This window comes from Nanorana parkeri, unplaced genomic scaffold (assembly GCF_000935625.1).
Source record: "Nanorana parkeri isolate BGI_ZX_2015 unplaced genomic scaffold, ASM93562v1 scaffold928, whole genome shotgun sequence".
Classification (NCBI taxonomy): domain Eukaryota; kingdom Metazoa; phylum Chordata; class Amphibia; order Anura; family Dicroglossidae; genus Nanorana; species Nanorana parkeri.
In genome coordinates this window covers 659881-674675 of record NW_017307196.1, presented here as the reverse complement: position 1 = coordinate 674675, position 14795 = coordinate 659881, and the positions used below count along the sequence as shown (strand labels likewise).

Genomic DNA, 14795 nt, shown 5'->3' with positions numbered 1-14795 from the left:
CATGTAGAATGGCAGACCTGCAGGCTGCATACAAGTGATCTCGGCAACATCGCCGGGATCACTTGTACAAAACAAGCGGCGGCTTCCCTGCTGTACATTTAGCTCTGCTTGCCCAAAGCAGGGCTAAATGTAGAAAACAACTACTCGCCAGGCGTCCGGAACTGCATGTCCCGGGCATCAGAAGATAGGAATTCCACACCCCTGTCGCCCCTCTACTCCCTGCTGCCCCAAGGTCGGGCATTGATTGGCCTTGTGGTAAATCTGGCCCTGCTTACAGGTCCTGCCCTTCCTCCAGCCTGTGACTAGACAGTGAAAGGAGTATATACAGACTCTTGAGATCATCCTTCTTGTCCCTATTAGCCTCCCCTTATGAGCACTGCAACACAACTGATTGGCTTCTTGTGCTGCTTCTCCCATTTCAGTCTGAGCACTGCTGTGCAGGGTCAGGAAAAGGCTGATGCAAAATCAAATTCAGGTGCTTAAACTGTTTGCATTAAAATATACATTTCATGATGTAATAATATAACAGAATTGTCTTTTATATTCGGTTTTAAAGCCAGCGGATCAGCATGACAGCCAGACAACTAACATTTTCAAGACAGGTCAGCAACAGCAGCCTCTGTATTCCTCCAACACATCCCATTCAATTCTTTGAGAATGCTGTAACATATAATATTTGGGAATATATTTGGAATGAAGGCACTTGATTAGTAAATAAGGCAAAAGGGTGGAATCAAATGGTTACTATCTATAGCAAAAGGTTCTGTTTTCTGATAAAGCAAACATGCAGTGTTAAGAATTGCCGGTCTGCCTTCTGCTCTGGGAATACACAGACAGCTCAGGATGAGTCTTCAGAATAAGCCTGATGTATTTTCAGTTGGAAGAGACTGACCCAATAATAACTTGTCTGAAGCAGAAGTAATGCGCTGCTATGGAAATAGTGCTTTCTGCTTACTGCCAAACTTCACGTGCAATTAAATCACTCCGCTCTCTCCTTGCCAGATAAAGCGGAAGAGCCCTAAATCTCTTCGCCCTGCCCAAATAGACGGTGATATGGAGGCACGGGACGCCTGGAAAAAGCTCCGGAAAGTCAATTGGCTCCTGTGTAGTGGTTGTTCATCTACAACTAATACATGTTGCTATGTTGTCATGACCAAATATTAAAACAAGACAAGATATTTAATAAGTCAGAGAGCCTTGTGCTTGTAATATAAAACAACCAGTAAAAAAAGTCTCCTTAATGTACTCACTATGAACTTATGAAGGTGAGGCGAGGCAGGACAGAAATGAGGAGCGAGGCAGGAAAGGAAGGAGGAGCGAGGCAGGAAAGAAAGGAGGAGCGAGGCAGGAAAGAAAGGAGGAGCGAGGCAGGAAAGGAAGGAGAGGCGAGGCAGGAAAGGAAGGAGAAGCGAGGCAGGAAAGGAAGGAGATACGAGGCAGGAAAGGAAGGAGAAGCGAGGCAGGAAAGGAAGGAGATACGAGGCAGGAAAGGAAGGAGAAGCGAGGCAGGAAAGGAAGGAGGAGCGAGGCAGGAAAGGAAGGAGAAGAGAGGCAGGAAAGGAAGGAGAAGTGAGGGGCAGGAAAGGAAGGAGAAGACAGGCAGGAAAGGAATGAGACACAAGGCAGGAAAGAAAGAGGAGGTGAGGCACGGCAGAAAGGAGAACTGAGGCAGAGGAGAAAAGAGAGCTGAGGAAGGAGAGGCGAGGCAGCAAATGGAGGATAGGAGAGGCGAGGCAGGGACATAAGGGAGGAAAAAGAGGCAGGGAACCAAGGAACAAGGAAGGTGAGGCAAAGCATGCGGGCAGGAAGGAAGGAGTGATGGGGGAAAGAAGGAAAGGCAAGGACGAAGAGTTTGTGGCAGTGAAAGAAGGATGGAAAGAGAGATGAAGCAGGGATGGGAGAGAGAAAGGAGAGACGAGGTAAGGAAGAGTGAACAGAAGGAGAGGTGAGACAGCAAATGGAGGATAGAAGGAGAGGCGAGGCAAGGACATGAGAGAGGAAGAAGAGGAAGGGAAGGAAGGAAGCAGAGAAGAGGCAAGGAAGGAAGAGAAAAATGAGAAGTGAAGGTGAGGCAGGGAGGGAAGGAATGAAGAAAGTAGAGAGTGGGGAGGACGGAAAGCATAGCTAAGACGAGAGAACAAAGGGAAGGAACAAAGAAGGGAAAGGCAGAAAGGATACAATGAATTATGAATATAAAGGAGAATGCAGGAAAACTTCAATGTCTAAACCTGGAATTATTTCAGCACATGGAGACCTTCATTACATTGTGAGAGTTTTGTCTGAGTTGCTCTAAAGTATCAATAAGGAAACAAATACTGCTATTATCTTCCTCTACTTTTACTCTATTAAAAGCCATAACAGGGCTATAAGGGGCCATATAGCTGCTCAGATGGGCCCGCAGTAAATGAGAATATGAAATAATAACCTACCATACAACAGCAGCTGCTATTTCATCTATATCACAGGTTCATCCCATTACGAGCTGAGGATCAATTAAAGATTTTACAGGAACAGGTCTGCGTCAGGCAAATTCCTCGGGGGGGCTCGGAGTGAGATGAGGACATGAACATTAAGAATCGACAGAAGTGAGAGTAAATGAATATTGCTTTTTCTAGATGCCTTCAACAACAGCGTATATTGACAGGCAAGCAATATCTACCTCTACATGAACAGAGAGAGAATTCCATTAGAGCAGCGGATGAATTTGCACCATTAGAATGAAGAAAATACATCTATATAACTGCTCATCACTCTTCCTTTCCGGCCTCATCAAAACAGGCCAATTGTGATATTTATCAATCTCTCTTTAAGAGGAACTTGTGCAAAGAATTCTAACTAAATAAAACCAAAACCAAACTCCATTATTAAATAAATACAAACAGGTAGGTTTATGTTTGTTGTGTCTTGTAGTATTGTTATTTACTCTATTTTTATGTTTAATTTATAATTGCACAATACAATGATTGTGTTGAGGGCTTGTTCACATTGAATGCAGTGCGTTCCAGAGCGGTAGGTGCTGGAACACACCGGAATCCCTCACAAAACTTCCCCTTGCGTTCTGGGGCGGGAGGGGGCCTGGCGGTGCATTGAATTCAATGGCACCGCTTCCATGCCCCCCTCCCCCTCCGCCCACAGTGCGATCGGACGCTGGGCAAAACTTTGCCTGTGTTCCGTTCCACTGCAAACGCAAAAATTGCTGCTTGCTCTATTTTATGTGTTTGCAGTGGAAAGTTGCTCTGGAACACACCACATTTGGTTTGAACAAGTCCTTACAGTGTATCCAGACCAAAAAAAACACAAAATTGTTATATATTGCAGCTTGCCAGTCCTTAGATGTGATGACTGTGTTAGTTTTCTACTTTCAGGCTTTTATCCTTGCATTTTTACCTGTTAATCCTGCAAATAACACACTTCCTGTCCCATGTGGCTACACTCACTTCTCCATTTTATCTACACAGGGAGCCGTGGTTGTCACCCAGGCTGGACTTGCCTGCCTTTGTTAATCTCCATTACATGGGCACTGATGGGTTTAGTCATTTCCACACTAAAGATAGCACTTTTTTGCTTGCAGTTCATCTCACACGAAATGACAAGGACACTGAATTTTAGGCGAGATCAAGGGGTATTCTCTGCACTCGCTAAAAGTGTTCTCAGCCTGAAAAATGAAAACTAATGCAGGCATCAGGTCCAAGGACTGGTATGCTGTAATATATTATTAATTTGTTCTTGGGTTTATTTATCCCTTTACCTCAATGTTTTTTTTTATTGTAAGCTCTCAGGGACAGGGCCCTCCTTACCATCTTGTCATGAATTGTATTGTAATTGTAATGTCTTCCTTATATTGTAAAGCGCTGCGCACACTGTTGGCGCTATATAAATCCCGTATAATAATAATATAATAATGTACTCTTAGGGGCTTATCTATAAAATGCAGTAAATCTGACATTCAGCAAACAAATATTCTCTGCAGGAGAACCTTCCAGGTCCATGTATTTGAGGTAACAGTGATTGATTATTCACCTATCAAATAACCGTTTTTTGGGGTGTTTGTCCGCGGTGCGTGCTTCGTAAACGACTTCCCTAGTGAACAAAAAATGTGAATCGTGAAATCACAACACACAATAAAAAAGTGCACAAGGGTGCTTTGGTCCTCCTCCAAAGAGGAAAGGCCTAGATAATCCTGAACCCCCCAGGGCGCAAGGCTCCTGACAGGGGTAAGGAAACCTGAAAGCCAGTGGACCCCGATCCTCAGGGTCCTACCGAAGTAGGACCCTCAACTACTAAGTAAGAGGCTCTGCTGAAGAGAGAGTCCCCAGGTGGGGGAAGGCAGAGAAGCTCGTGAAGGCCACAAAACCTCCCCCCTAACATCAGGACGAGCCCCGAAGGTACCCACACCCTCCGCCAATCTGTGGAGTTAAAGGTGCAGTCGTGCATAAAATAGTGCGTAAAATAAATAGGTGCCAGTGCACAAACCTGGCAATTATAAAAATTGCCCCGGGCTAGCCAGGCCTGTCCAAGAGGCGTGGTGCAGAAATTGCTTTAGGTATCACATCCCCGTTGCTTGAGCTGATACATACTGTTGCTCAAATTTGATTTCTGTCACTCTATTGCATTTTTATCTAATATTGTAAACACCATATTATAGTGTATTAAGGAGACCCGTTTATTTTGGCTTATTGCCATTTATTGACACACTTTTACCCTCTAAGTGTAATATTTTATCTTTGCCTCGCCATCCCTCCACCCTGCCGCTACAGTGGCTGAATGTCTTTTTCCCCTGATAGTTCTGATTCATCCCATCGTCTCCATAGAATGCCAATGGCATTAGGAGGAAGACGCCAGCAACCGAAAAACAAACGGAGAAATAATCAAGTCATCATTTCCTTTCCATGGCGCTGAAAGCTTTTTATGTGCTACTAAGTGTTTCTTTCTTTTTTTTAATGATAAAGCCACTTAGGTGCTTTTGACAAAACTTTCAGGATGGCTGCATTTTACAGTGTGGATGCAAGGGTAATCAAGGATGTATTTAAATCTCAGAGGAGGACTAGACCAAATATAAAGATCAAACCCGAGAGATGGGGAGAGGGAGAGAGATGGGGAGAGGGAGAAGGCGATGAGGCGGAAAAGAGGAGAGGAGAAATTGACAGATAATGAAAAGAACAAAGGAAAAAAAGCAGGATGAGGGGAGGGATCGGGATCGAGAGGGGAGGAATATGAGCAGATTCACACCTAGGTGAGTATTGACGCTCTGAAAGCGACTGTCACTATTAAAAAATAAATAAAAAAGCTCAGCCTCCAAAGAAAATTACAACTTCTCGTCCATCCCACTGTTCATGTTGCCCAACTCCACCGATAAACACGCTGAAAAATTGTCTGCCTCCAACACTTCCGGGAGTTCCGGATGCTTGCCTCCCCCGCAGAGTTCTGTGGTTTCAGCCATCGGTCCCTACAGCATCACAGGACACAACAGCAATGTAGGGCCGGAAGAAGGAACCACAAAGCTTGATGGGGACTAGACATCTGACACACCTCGAAGTAGGTTGGATGTTGAAGATTTTTAAAGGAAGTTTATGAGTTCTAAAGAAAGGAAAGATAACGGGGAAAAAAAGGGTAGAAAAATGACAGAAGGGGAAAGAATTTGTAGGCCATTTAAAATTAACCAATCGCGTATCATCATATGCTACTGATGTCTTCAAGCTAGCCATACATAACAGGCTTTTGACTGCAGCAATATATTTTATGACTTCAATCCTTTTCGATTTAAATTAAGAATAAACAAAATGGTGGCAAAAAATGCGTGGACCTCTGACCATCACACCTATGTCACCTTGTTGGATATCTCATTCCAAAATCATGGGCATTATTATGTCATTGCCCCCCGAGGTTGAGGCTATAACAGCCTTCACTCTTCCGGGAAGGGTTTCCACAACATTTTACAGTGTGTCTGGGGGAATTTGAGCCCATTTAGCCAAAAGTACATTTGTGAGGTCAGGTTCTGATGTTGGATGAGAAGACCTGACTCACAGTCACCATTCCAATTCATCCCAAAGCTGTTCAATAGGCCAATGTGTCTCACAGGCAACACAACTTCCCCTTATCAGGGCTTATAAGAATAGAAATGGGGACTTGAATGGGCCCAAAGCAAATTATAACTAAATGGATCTATATTTGATCTGGTGCAAAACCTCCTTTAGGATTGGAATTCTAACAATGCATTTGGCAGTGGTATACATTTTTAGGATGTCTGGATATCTGACAGTACCCGCATATGATTGGATTCAATCACTGTTTGGCCGACAATTACATAGTATTTGAGCTTGAATAAAGACACAGGTCCATTGAGTTCAACCTTTGTCAGTGTCTACCCGGGCTTCTTCAATTTTTCAGCTGAAGCTAGGTGTAGCCAGAACGGGCACCCATGGCTCAATTTGGCCCAATTCAGCAGGAATCAGACTAAAATTCAATCTGCGTATGGCCAGTCTTAGTGATTGGACACTCAACCCCTTGTTCCATTATGTCATTTGGTGTGACTGTCCCACCCTTCCACTCCCAGACACACAGATGAATGGAGTATCGATCAATGACTGAATTACAGTGGCGTCACAAATCTCCGCAAAGCACTGTTAATGAAAAACATTCGGATAGTTTTTCAGTGTTATTTATTACTTAATGACTTAATCCCAGCTCAGAGCGGGAAGGGCAGCGTCCTATCTCTGGCCAGCTCCTGGAAGCAGACGAGATCTCTAGTTAAATATGCATGGGCAATTCAAGCCCGGCTGGACCTATAAACAGACCATAAACCATAAAGTGATAAATACCCGATAGCACCATTGGAATAACTGTGTGATATATGGCAGTGCTTCACACCGGTGATCCTAATGAATCACATCACATCGGATTTATTACTAAGCATCTGTCGTTTATCTGATTATTCTGTCAATACTGTCACCGGCAAGCCTAGGTCAGGGATCTCAATGGAAGGAGAAACAGCTAAACATGGGTCAAATATTTAGACCATCAATACTTAGCAAGCTAAAAATACATGGCCTGGCCAAAAAAAAGTCACACTCTAATATTTCATTGGGCAGCCTTTAGCTTTGATTATGGCACACATTCGCAGTGGCATTGTTTCAATAAGCTTATGAAGATCTTGTAGTGATGATGGGAGAGGCGGACCCCTGCTTGAAGTCTTCTCCAGCACATCCCAAAGATTCTCAATGGGGTTAAGGTCTGGACTCTGTGGTGGACAATCCATGTGTGAAAATCTCATGCTCCCTGAACCACTGTTTTAGTTTAAAGTGAAGTATGGCAAAATTAACCACGACCTTGACTACCGTGTCACCCTACACCAGGGGAGGGAAACTTGGCATGCCAGGTTTGTAGAACTACAAGTCCCATGAGGCATTGCAAGACTGACAGCAACAGGCATGACGAGATTTGTAGTTTCATCACAGATGGCATGCCGAGGTTGCTTTCCCCCGCCCTACACCAATGGGAAAAGTCAGGCACTGGGTCATGGACCGAGAGCCTGACAGCGGCACGAGAGAAGAGGTGTGCATGTGTAATGATGTGTGCGCTGGGTGACACCCAGTCTGGTGACAACTCTGCTCTCATCCATGCTCTTTAGCGTGGATGGGGGCAATCGAGTGCTTTTTCTCATTAAGCCCTTGGGGCCGAACAAGAAAACACATGGAGGAGAATTTATCAAAACTGGAGCAGAGGAAATCTTGGCAACCAATCAGCTTCTCTCTTCAGTTTGTTCAGTTAAGATTAAAAAATTAAAGAGAGAAGCTGATTGGTTGCCCAGATTTTGTCTGCACCAGTTTTGATTAATTCCCCCCTCCCGATAGCGGACGTCACCAGAGAATGTCTCACTGCGCGGCAACAACACAAGTCCTTATGACATTGTCTGCCCAGATCTCCGGAATAAATCGCCAATTACACGCAATTATTCCAGCGATTACAAGGGCCGTTATCAGGAAATTATCTTTGCTAAGAAGGAGAAATTAGATCAGACACAGGGAGAAAAATCAATTTTCTTCGGTTTAATGAAAGTAATCCGTAGAACGGCGCCCAAGTGATTTAGTACGCGGAGTGCGCCTGCCACAGAGCTGCGGTTCAGCAAGAAGTCTTTGCGCTAGAGGAGGAAGGTGGCAAAGTCTCACCTGTGACAGGAGTTTATTGTCATCTTCCAGGAGCTTCACTTTGGTCTCCAGCTGTCGGATGTAAGTGGAAGATGGATCTGGAGAGAGAAAAAAGGAAATGTTATTAAATGTTTCAGTTCAGAACCAGGACAGAATATTTAAATGTCAACAGGATGTAAATCTTAAATAGATGACCTTCAGAGGTGTATTTATAAACAATTGGCAGAGCCGTTCACCATGTGAACATTTGTTCTGTGCGAATAGCTGCAAAAAAAAAAAAAGAATGTTCTAAGTATATTTTTTGTGCAGGTCAAATGTAATGTAATACTGCAATATGTCCACTAGATGGCGAAGAGGAGCATGGGATATAATTCCCTATGCAATGCAGCTCCGTCTAGTGGTCATAATGTGGTATTACATTACATTTGACCTGAAAATAAAATATTCCAAGAACAGTCATTCTTGCCTCTGTTTGCATATAAAGAACATTCACAGAGATTCGCCGGGTGAACGGCTCTGTTAGTTGTTTATAAAGAACCCTTGGCTTCCTAAAGCACTGTGTATCAAAAAAAATAATAATAATAATGCAGCATTTTGTTTCCCATGAAATCCTTATTCTGACTATTTTTATTTTCAAGTTCTGCTGATCTCCTTCAGCCCCTCTGAGCCATTTCCTGTCCACATGTACTCACTGCAACAATGATGGACCATGCCTGTGCAATGGGCAAGGCTGCTGCTTGTAGTCACCCTTAGGGGTGCATGTGACAATGTAGGAGCACAATTGGCAGACAGTTGCTCCAGACTGCAGCCCACTCATCAAGGCATTTCAGTATTTGCACAACTCTTTCCAAGGGGCAACCCACTGCCTGCATCAGGGCTGAGGTCTCTGGGGAGGAGTACCCTGCCAGCTCCTCCCACCAGCCATGATCTACCTGCATTGCATAGGGAAGCCTAGAGACCCAATGATGACATTACTGGGTCTAAAATAAGGTCTGTAATGAAAACAAAGTTGTTGTTTTTTTCTATTTCATTAGCATGTTGATGAGGAAGGAAAGGAGGAACCAGGGAAGGCAAACTATAGGCAGATTCATTTTCATTGCATTCCATCATTTTACTGATGCTTGGGCATTGCTTCACTCTAGCAATCAAAGATCCTGAAAGATTAGCGCTGTCATTTAATATTCAATACACATCCAAGTTATGTGAAAAATGCAATGAGAAGAAGGACCCGAGCTGCGCCCCTCCTCCCCGTATTTCCAGAACCTGAGCTGCGCCCCCTTCCCCGCATTTCCAGAACCCGAGCTGCGCCCCCTTCCCCGCATTTCCAGAACCCGAGCTGCGCCCCCTTCCCCGCATTTCCAGAACCCGAGCTGCGCCCCCTTCCCCGCATTTCCAGAACCCGAGCTGCGCCCCCTTCCCCGCATTTCCAGAACCCGAGCTGCGCCCCCTTCCCCGCATTTCCAGAACCCGAGCTGCGCCCCCTTCCCCGCATTTCCAGAACCCGAGCTGCGCCCCCTTCCCCGCATTTCCAGAACCCGAGCTGCGCCCCCTTCCCCGCATTTCCAGAACCCGAGCTGCGCCCCCTTCCCCGCATTTCCAGAACCCGAGCTGCGCCCCCTTCCCCGCATTTCCAGAACCCAAGCTGCGCCCCCTTCCCCGCATTTCCAGAACCCGAGCTGCGCCCCCTTCCCCGCATTTCCAGAACCCGAGCTGCGCCCCCTCCCCTGCAATTCCAGAACCCGAGCCGAATATTGGAAAAAATGGAGTGTTTAGAGAAGTTATTGAAGCTTATTCCAGGAAAATCTCTCTGATCCACCCCTACAGGTCTCAGATGTTACATCGCAGGAGACAGGGAAGTCAATATATATTTTATCAGTGAGATCAGCGAACTAATGCAACATTCCCCGTGTCAGGTTACAATGGGGGTGATGGAGGTGGAAACACGGGAAGGAGAGACAGTTCAAGAAAGTCTATGCTGGCGATGAGGTGACTCCAGATAAGATTGTATTGCTGAGCCTGATGTAAGCCTGTGGCCAAACACCAGCTACATGAGTACAGAGTCACACAATGTATACAGCGGTGTTCAGCCATAGTGATGGGACTGCAGCAGGTAACCGGGGGTAGGCTGTAAACCAAAGACCAACCGCTTGGTTTGACCGCCCCCGTGCCGCCCGTGTGAACGAGACCTAAATGAGAAAGACAAAAGGAAAACAGATCCTTGCTGCACTCCTTACTGGTACCTCCATAGGAATATACAAGCGGTGCTTGAAATGACTGCGGTTGGCGCCGCCAACATGTAGATAGTCGAAGAATGTCACCAGCACCCCAGACCCATCATTACAGCAAAGAAGTGTTCATTTAATGACGTATGCTGTCTCTCGTTTGCAAGCGCTTTCGGGGCCACGCAGGGTCCCCTTCATCAGGCTCAGATGAGAAAGAAACACGATTAGCGTATGGCCAGCTTAAGCTTTAAATGAGAACTATGAGGTGAGTGCTTTTCACTCACCTCATAGTTCTAGCCGACCGGTGACAATGAGACTGTCACAGGTCAGCTCAGTAGATCGGGAAGTGAGCGAACACATACTGGCGTTCGCTCACTTCTGGAGAGAGCCGTGACAGGGTAGGGACTGGATTCCCCCCTCCCCGCTCCGATCCTCCAGCGCTGACTGGCAGAACAGACGGGGAGGGGGCGGGTACAGTTGGCTCTGCCTCTAGATAGGCAGAGCCAGCTGTCACTCACGCAGATGGGCAGACCCAGACATAATTGTCGGGATCCGCTTCAGCTGCGGTGTCTCCGTATATCGCGAGCCATAGCTTGCGGTATACTGAGCTTAGGGTGACGGGAGGACGCTAGTTTGTGTCCTCCCGTTACCCTAAGGAGAACTATGGGGAAAAGCCTTAACCCCATAGTTCTCCTTTAAGGCAAGCAATGTCTCTTTGCAGGGAATCCTTTGTCATCTATGGCATGTTTTTCTGTTAAATGTATACAAAGTATAACAATAAATATCTTAAGTTTAAAAATGTATCAACCAAAAATCACTAAAATAACACACTCCATGAAGCCACTAGAAAAAAGAAATGCATCACAGTATGATATGGGAGCTCTTCCTTTCCCCATACTGGCAGTTCAATGGCCTTCCCATCTTTCACAGCTCTTTGTGTCTGTCCCCCATGATGTGTCTTAATTTTCTTTACAAGGTTAGTATAGCCGCTCTGGTGGACTCTGATGACTTCTATGTGGTTTATTATAGTCCAGGGTCTGCTTCCAGACATCACAGTACATCTCCACAACAAGGAAGGGCCGGGGATTTCCAACCACACTGATCCTGGGTTTACCCCCACCCGCAGGGAAATAGTCTATTGTTACTGATGGTTCTTATCAAGAATTATACCGGCTGTATCTGTCTTGTATCTGTAATACATCATATGGTTTTCATAGATACATACAAACACAACACAGGTAAACAGTAAAAGGATCCATAAGAATCAGGAAAAAATGAAAGCTCCACATTTCTGTTACAAAAGTTTTATTAAAGTCGCATAGAAACATAGCAAGATGCAGCGCATATACAGTTGTATACAGCAACATGAAACAACGTGGGTATAGTCAATAATGAAACCAGTAAAAGACCAATGGAAAATATCAGAGTCAAATGCGGAAAAAGGAACATAGATATACACTGAGTGACCAGATTATTATGACCACCTGATGTTTATAGTCAAATTAGCTATAATTTTGCGCTGAAGTTGCTAGAGGGCCAGACCATTATAAATAGGGTGGCAGGTTGTTTACCACGACAGTAGAAGTGATTTGTTTCTGAAGATACGGGGAAACAACGCGATTTAACAGCCTTTGAACGTGGGATGATTGTTGGCGCTCGGAGCCATGGAGCGAGTATCAGCAAAACAGCAGAATTCGGTAAATGTTCAAGAGCAGCTGTTGTTAAAGTGTTTAAAGACTGGACTGTCAGCCGAAAATCTGGGTCTGAACGTGCGAATTGTGGCCGTCAGCGACTAGTCAATGTTAGGGCAGAACGGAGAGTGGCAAGACTGGTACAAGACAACAGAAGGGTAACAGTGCAGCGTCAGATTCCTCGCATCACCTTTCAACATCTCATGGAGTCACGAGGCGGCCCAACAAAGTAATCTCGTGGAGTCATCTTGTGGCCCAACAAAGTACTGATGGGGTGGTCATAAAAATCTGGTTCATCAGTATTTATAGAAAGCCAAAGGCCATAACGTTTACCTGGACGAGCAAGAAGAAAAGATAGCAGAAGAGTAGTGAGGAAAGAAGGGAAAAGGGGGAAGAAGAGAAGAGGAGAGAAAAAAAGGAAAGGCATCCCAGAGAAAAGCAACCGATAGTTGTTAGAGGGACAATAATGAAATATGGAAGTCAGGAGGCCGTGAATAGGAAATCCAAGGTTGCCAAATTTATAAAAATGTTGAGTGTGTGTCTAATACTAGTGCAGTCAGCTTTTCGTTAATCATGATATCTGTCAGGCGATTTTTAACAGCAACATAGCTCAAAGTAGGTGTTTTCCAAGCTCTAGCTATTGTTAATTTAGTGGCCATGAAGATATGTTGAACAGGTTTCTGCTCTGTAATAAATAAAGAGGATACCGATTTACCAAGTAACGCCTCACAAGGATTACGAGGTTGGGATGTATGAAGAAGTCATCTAATTAAATTATAAACTCGTATCCAGAGTCTACGGGCTACCGGACAGAGCCACCAAATATGCACCATGGTACCTGGTGTATCACAACCTCGGTAGCAAGTGGAGGGGTAGTTTTTCTGGTTGATGTGCTAATGTGTTAACAAGGAACATGCTGATAGGATGGGGAAAAGGTCAGCTACAGGGAGCCCACAGACAGTGACTAGACCTTTGTCCTCTGCCTGCTTTGCTTGGACACAGCTTTAACAGTTCAGGTCCTCTTTAAAGGGAGGGCATAGTGTATTCCTGGGAGCACGTCTTTTTTTATTATTATTATTATTATTATTATTATTATTATTGCAGTGTTTTTGTATTATTTTCATGAATTTTACCATTTTTACAAACTTGCCTTGAATTTTTTGTTGTTATTTTATTAAATACAGAGATTTGTAGATTAGATTTGTATGATGATTTGTGTGATGATTTATGGGACCTTAGACCGCTGCAGAGGAAGGGGAGAGACACTCCGGGGACTGGTCTAAGAACAAGCCGACGCAGAGCATTTGGGAACTATAACTTTTTTTAACCAAGGCAAAACCGAGCAGTTAACCCTTGCACTGTGTGTGTATGTGTGTGTATGTATGACTGCCCAATGTACATATATAATAACGCAATGTACATAGAGACAAAGATTATATAGCATTGCTACACTGTGATTTTTGTTTTACATCAAACTGATCTCTTTTCTATGTTTATAAAATACAAAGAGAAAAGAAACATTGAAAATACTATACAAGGATAAAAAAAACATAAATAAGCAACAAAATACAAAACGATACATTGCAAAGCATAACAAACACAGGAGAAGAATTCAAGTGACACTAAACTCAGGAATGAAATCTTAAAATTACATTCAAATACCTTCACTATTAACAACAATGTATCGTATTTGTGTATCACTTGGCTGGAGATCCTTATGGCAGGTTCGCAACTTGGGGATCCGTGACCACTCGGCAATCATGCATGAAACCACGCGGATGGCCGAGCGGTCACGGAATCGCACACCACCGCTGATTGCACTGGCAGTGCCATTATTCTCGGATGGCACCCAAGCTGCTCCAGGCAGATTGCGCGGTTTCCTGACGCGATACCGCCCTTGCAAGCGCGCACAATCGTGGTTTAAAAACAAAGGTACATGTATCCATTTCAGCGATTGTCGCCCGGATTTAACCCCATTGAAATCAATGGGGCACTGTGGCAACCGCTGTGTGCGCCCGCACACGATCGTACGGTCCCGGGATCGCTGAAGTCTGCACCAGCCCTAAATCATCTCTGAATTGGTGCTGACACTGTCCTTCCTTCTGGAGGGTGACTACTTTTGTTCCCCATGGTCCCTGTATTATTGAGGCAGTCAGCATAATTCTAGCAGGAACAGGCCGATGCCGAGGTGACGCTTCATTATCCTTATTATAAACACTCAGCTAGAGGTAATAAATCAAAGTGCTCAGCACCCAGCTTTTCTCTATGAAGGCCTACAGGGTTGGGCTCAATCAGCAGGAAGATGGAGGACTAAGGGAGGGGGCAGGGTCACAGAAAGGGCAAAGGTCAGGGCTGCATTCCTTCTCCACCATTACCTGGCGGGCTGGGAATTCAGTCAGGAGAAGCCGGTCATAGTTCTCGACATCTCCTGGTAATGAGCCTGAGCGGCCCTTGTGCCTTGAAGGCCATTAATAGCATTTCCCTTGCTTTTGTTATTTTGTCTGCTCTGGACTCCGCGCTTGGTCAACATAGTACCAAGGCGTGCCAACCAATTATAAAATAATGGCTGATTGGTGATAAAAATGATGATGAACAATCATAACAAAAATACTGATTTTTGTTGTTGATGTATTGCAGTGTGAGTCAACTGCATTAACACCCGTGTGTTGGGGACGCGTTCATATTTAATGACACCCCAATTCACCTTGCAAATCACTCAGCCCTGTGAATCTGCACTT

General features: G+C 44.8%; 1 protein-coding gene across 2 annotated transcripts in view; it reads right to left on the bottom strand.

Annotated features, from left to right (window-relative positions):
- LOC108795068 (coiled-coil domain-containing protein 85C-like) overlaps positions 1–14795 on the bottom strand; it is a 110912-nt gene that overhangs the window by 14527 nt on the left and 81590 nt on the right. For both annotated transcript variants that reach the window (XM_018566250.1, XM_018566249.1), the window contains exon 2: positions 8166–8242. In XM_018566250.1, the coding sequence (XP_018421752.1) occupies positions 8166–8242 (77 nt within the window). The remainder of the gene's footprint in view (positions 1–8165; positions 8243–14795) is intronic.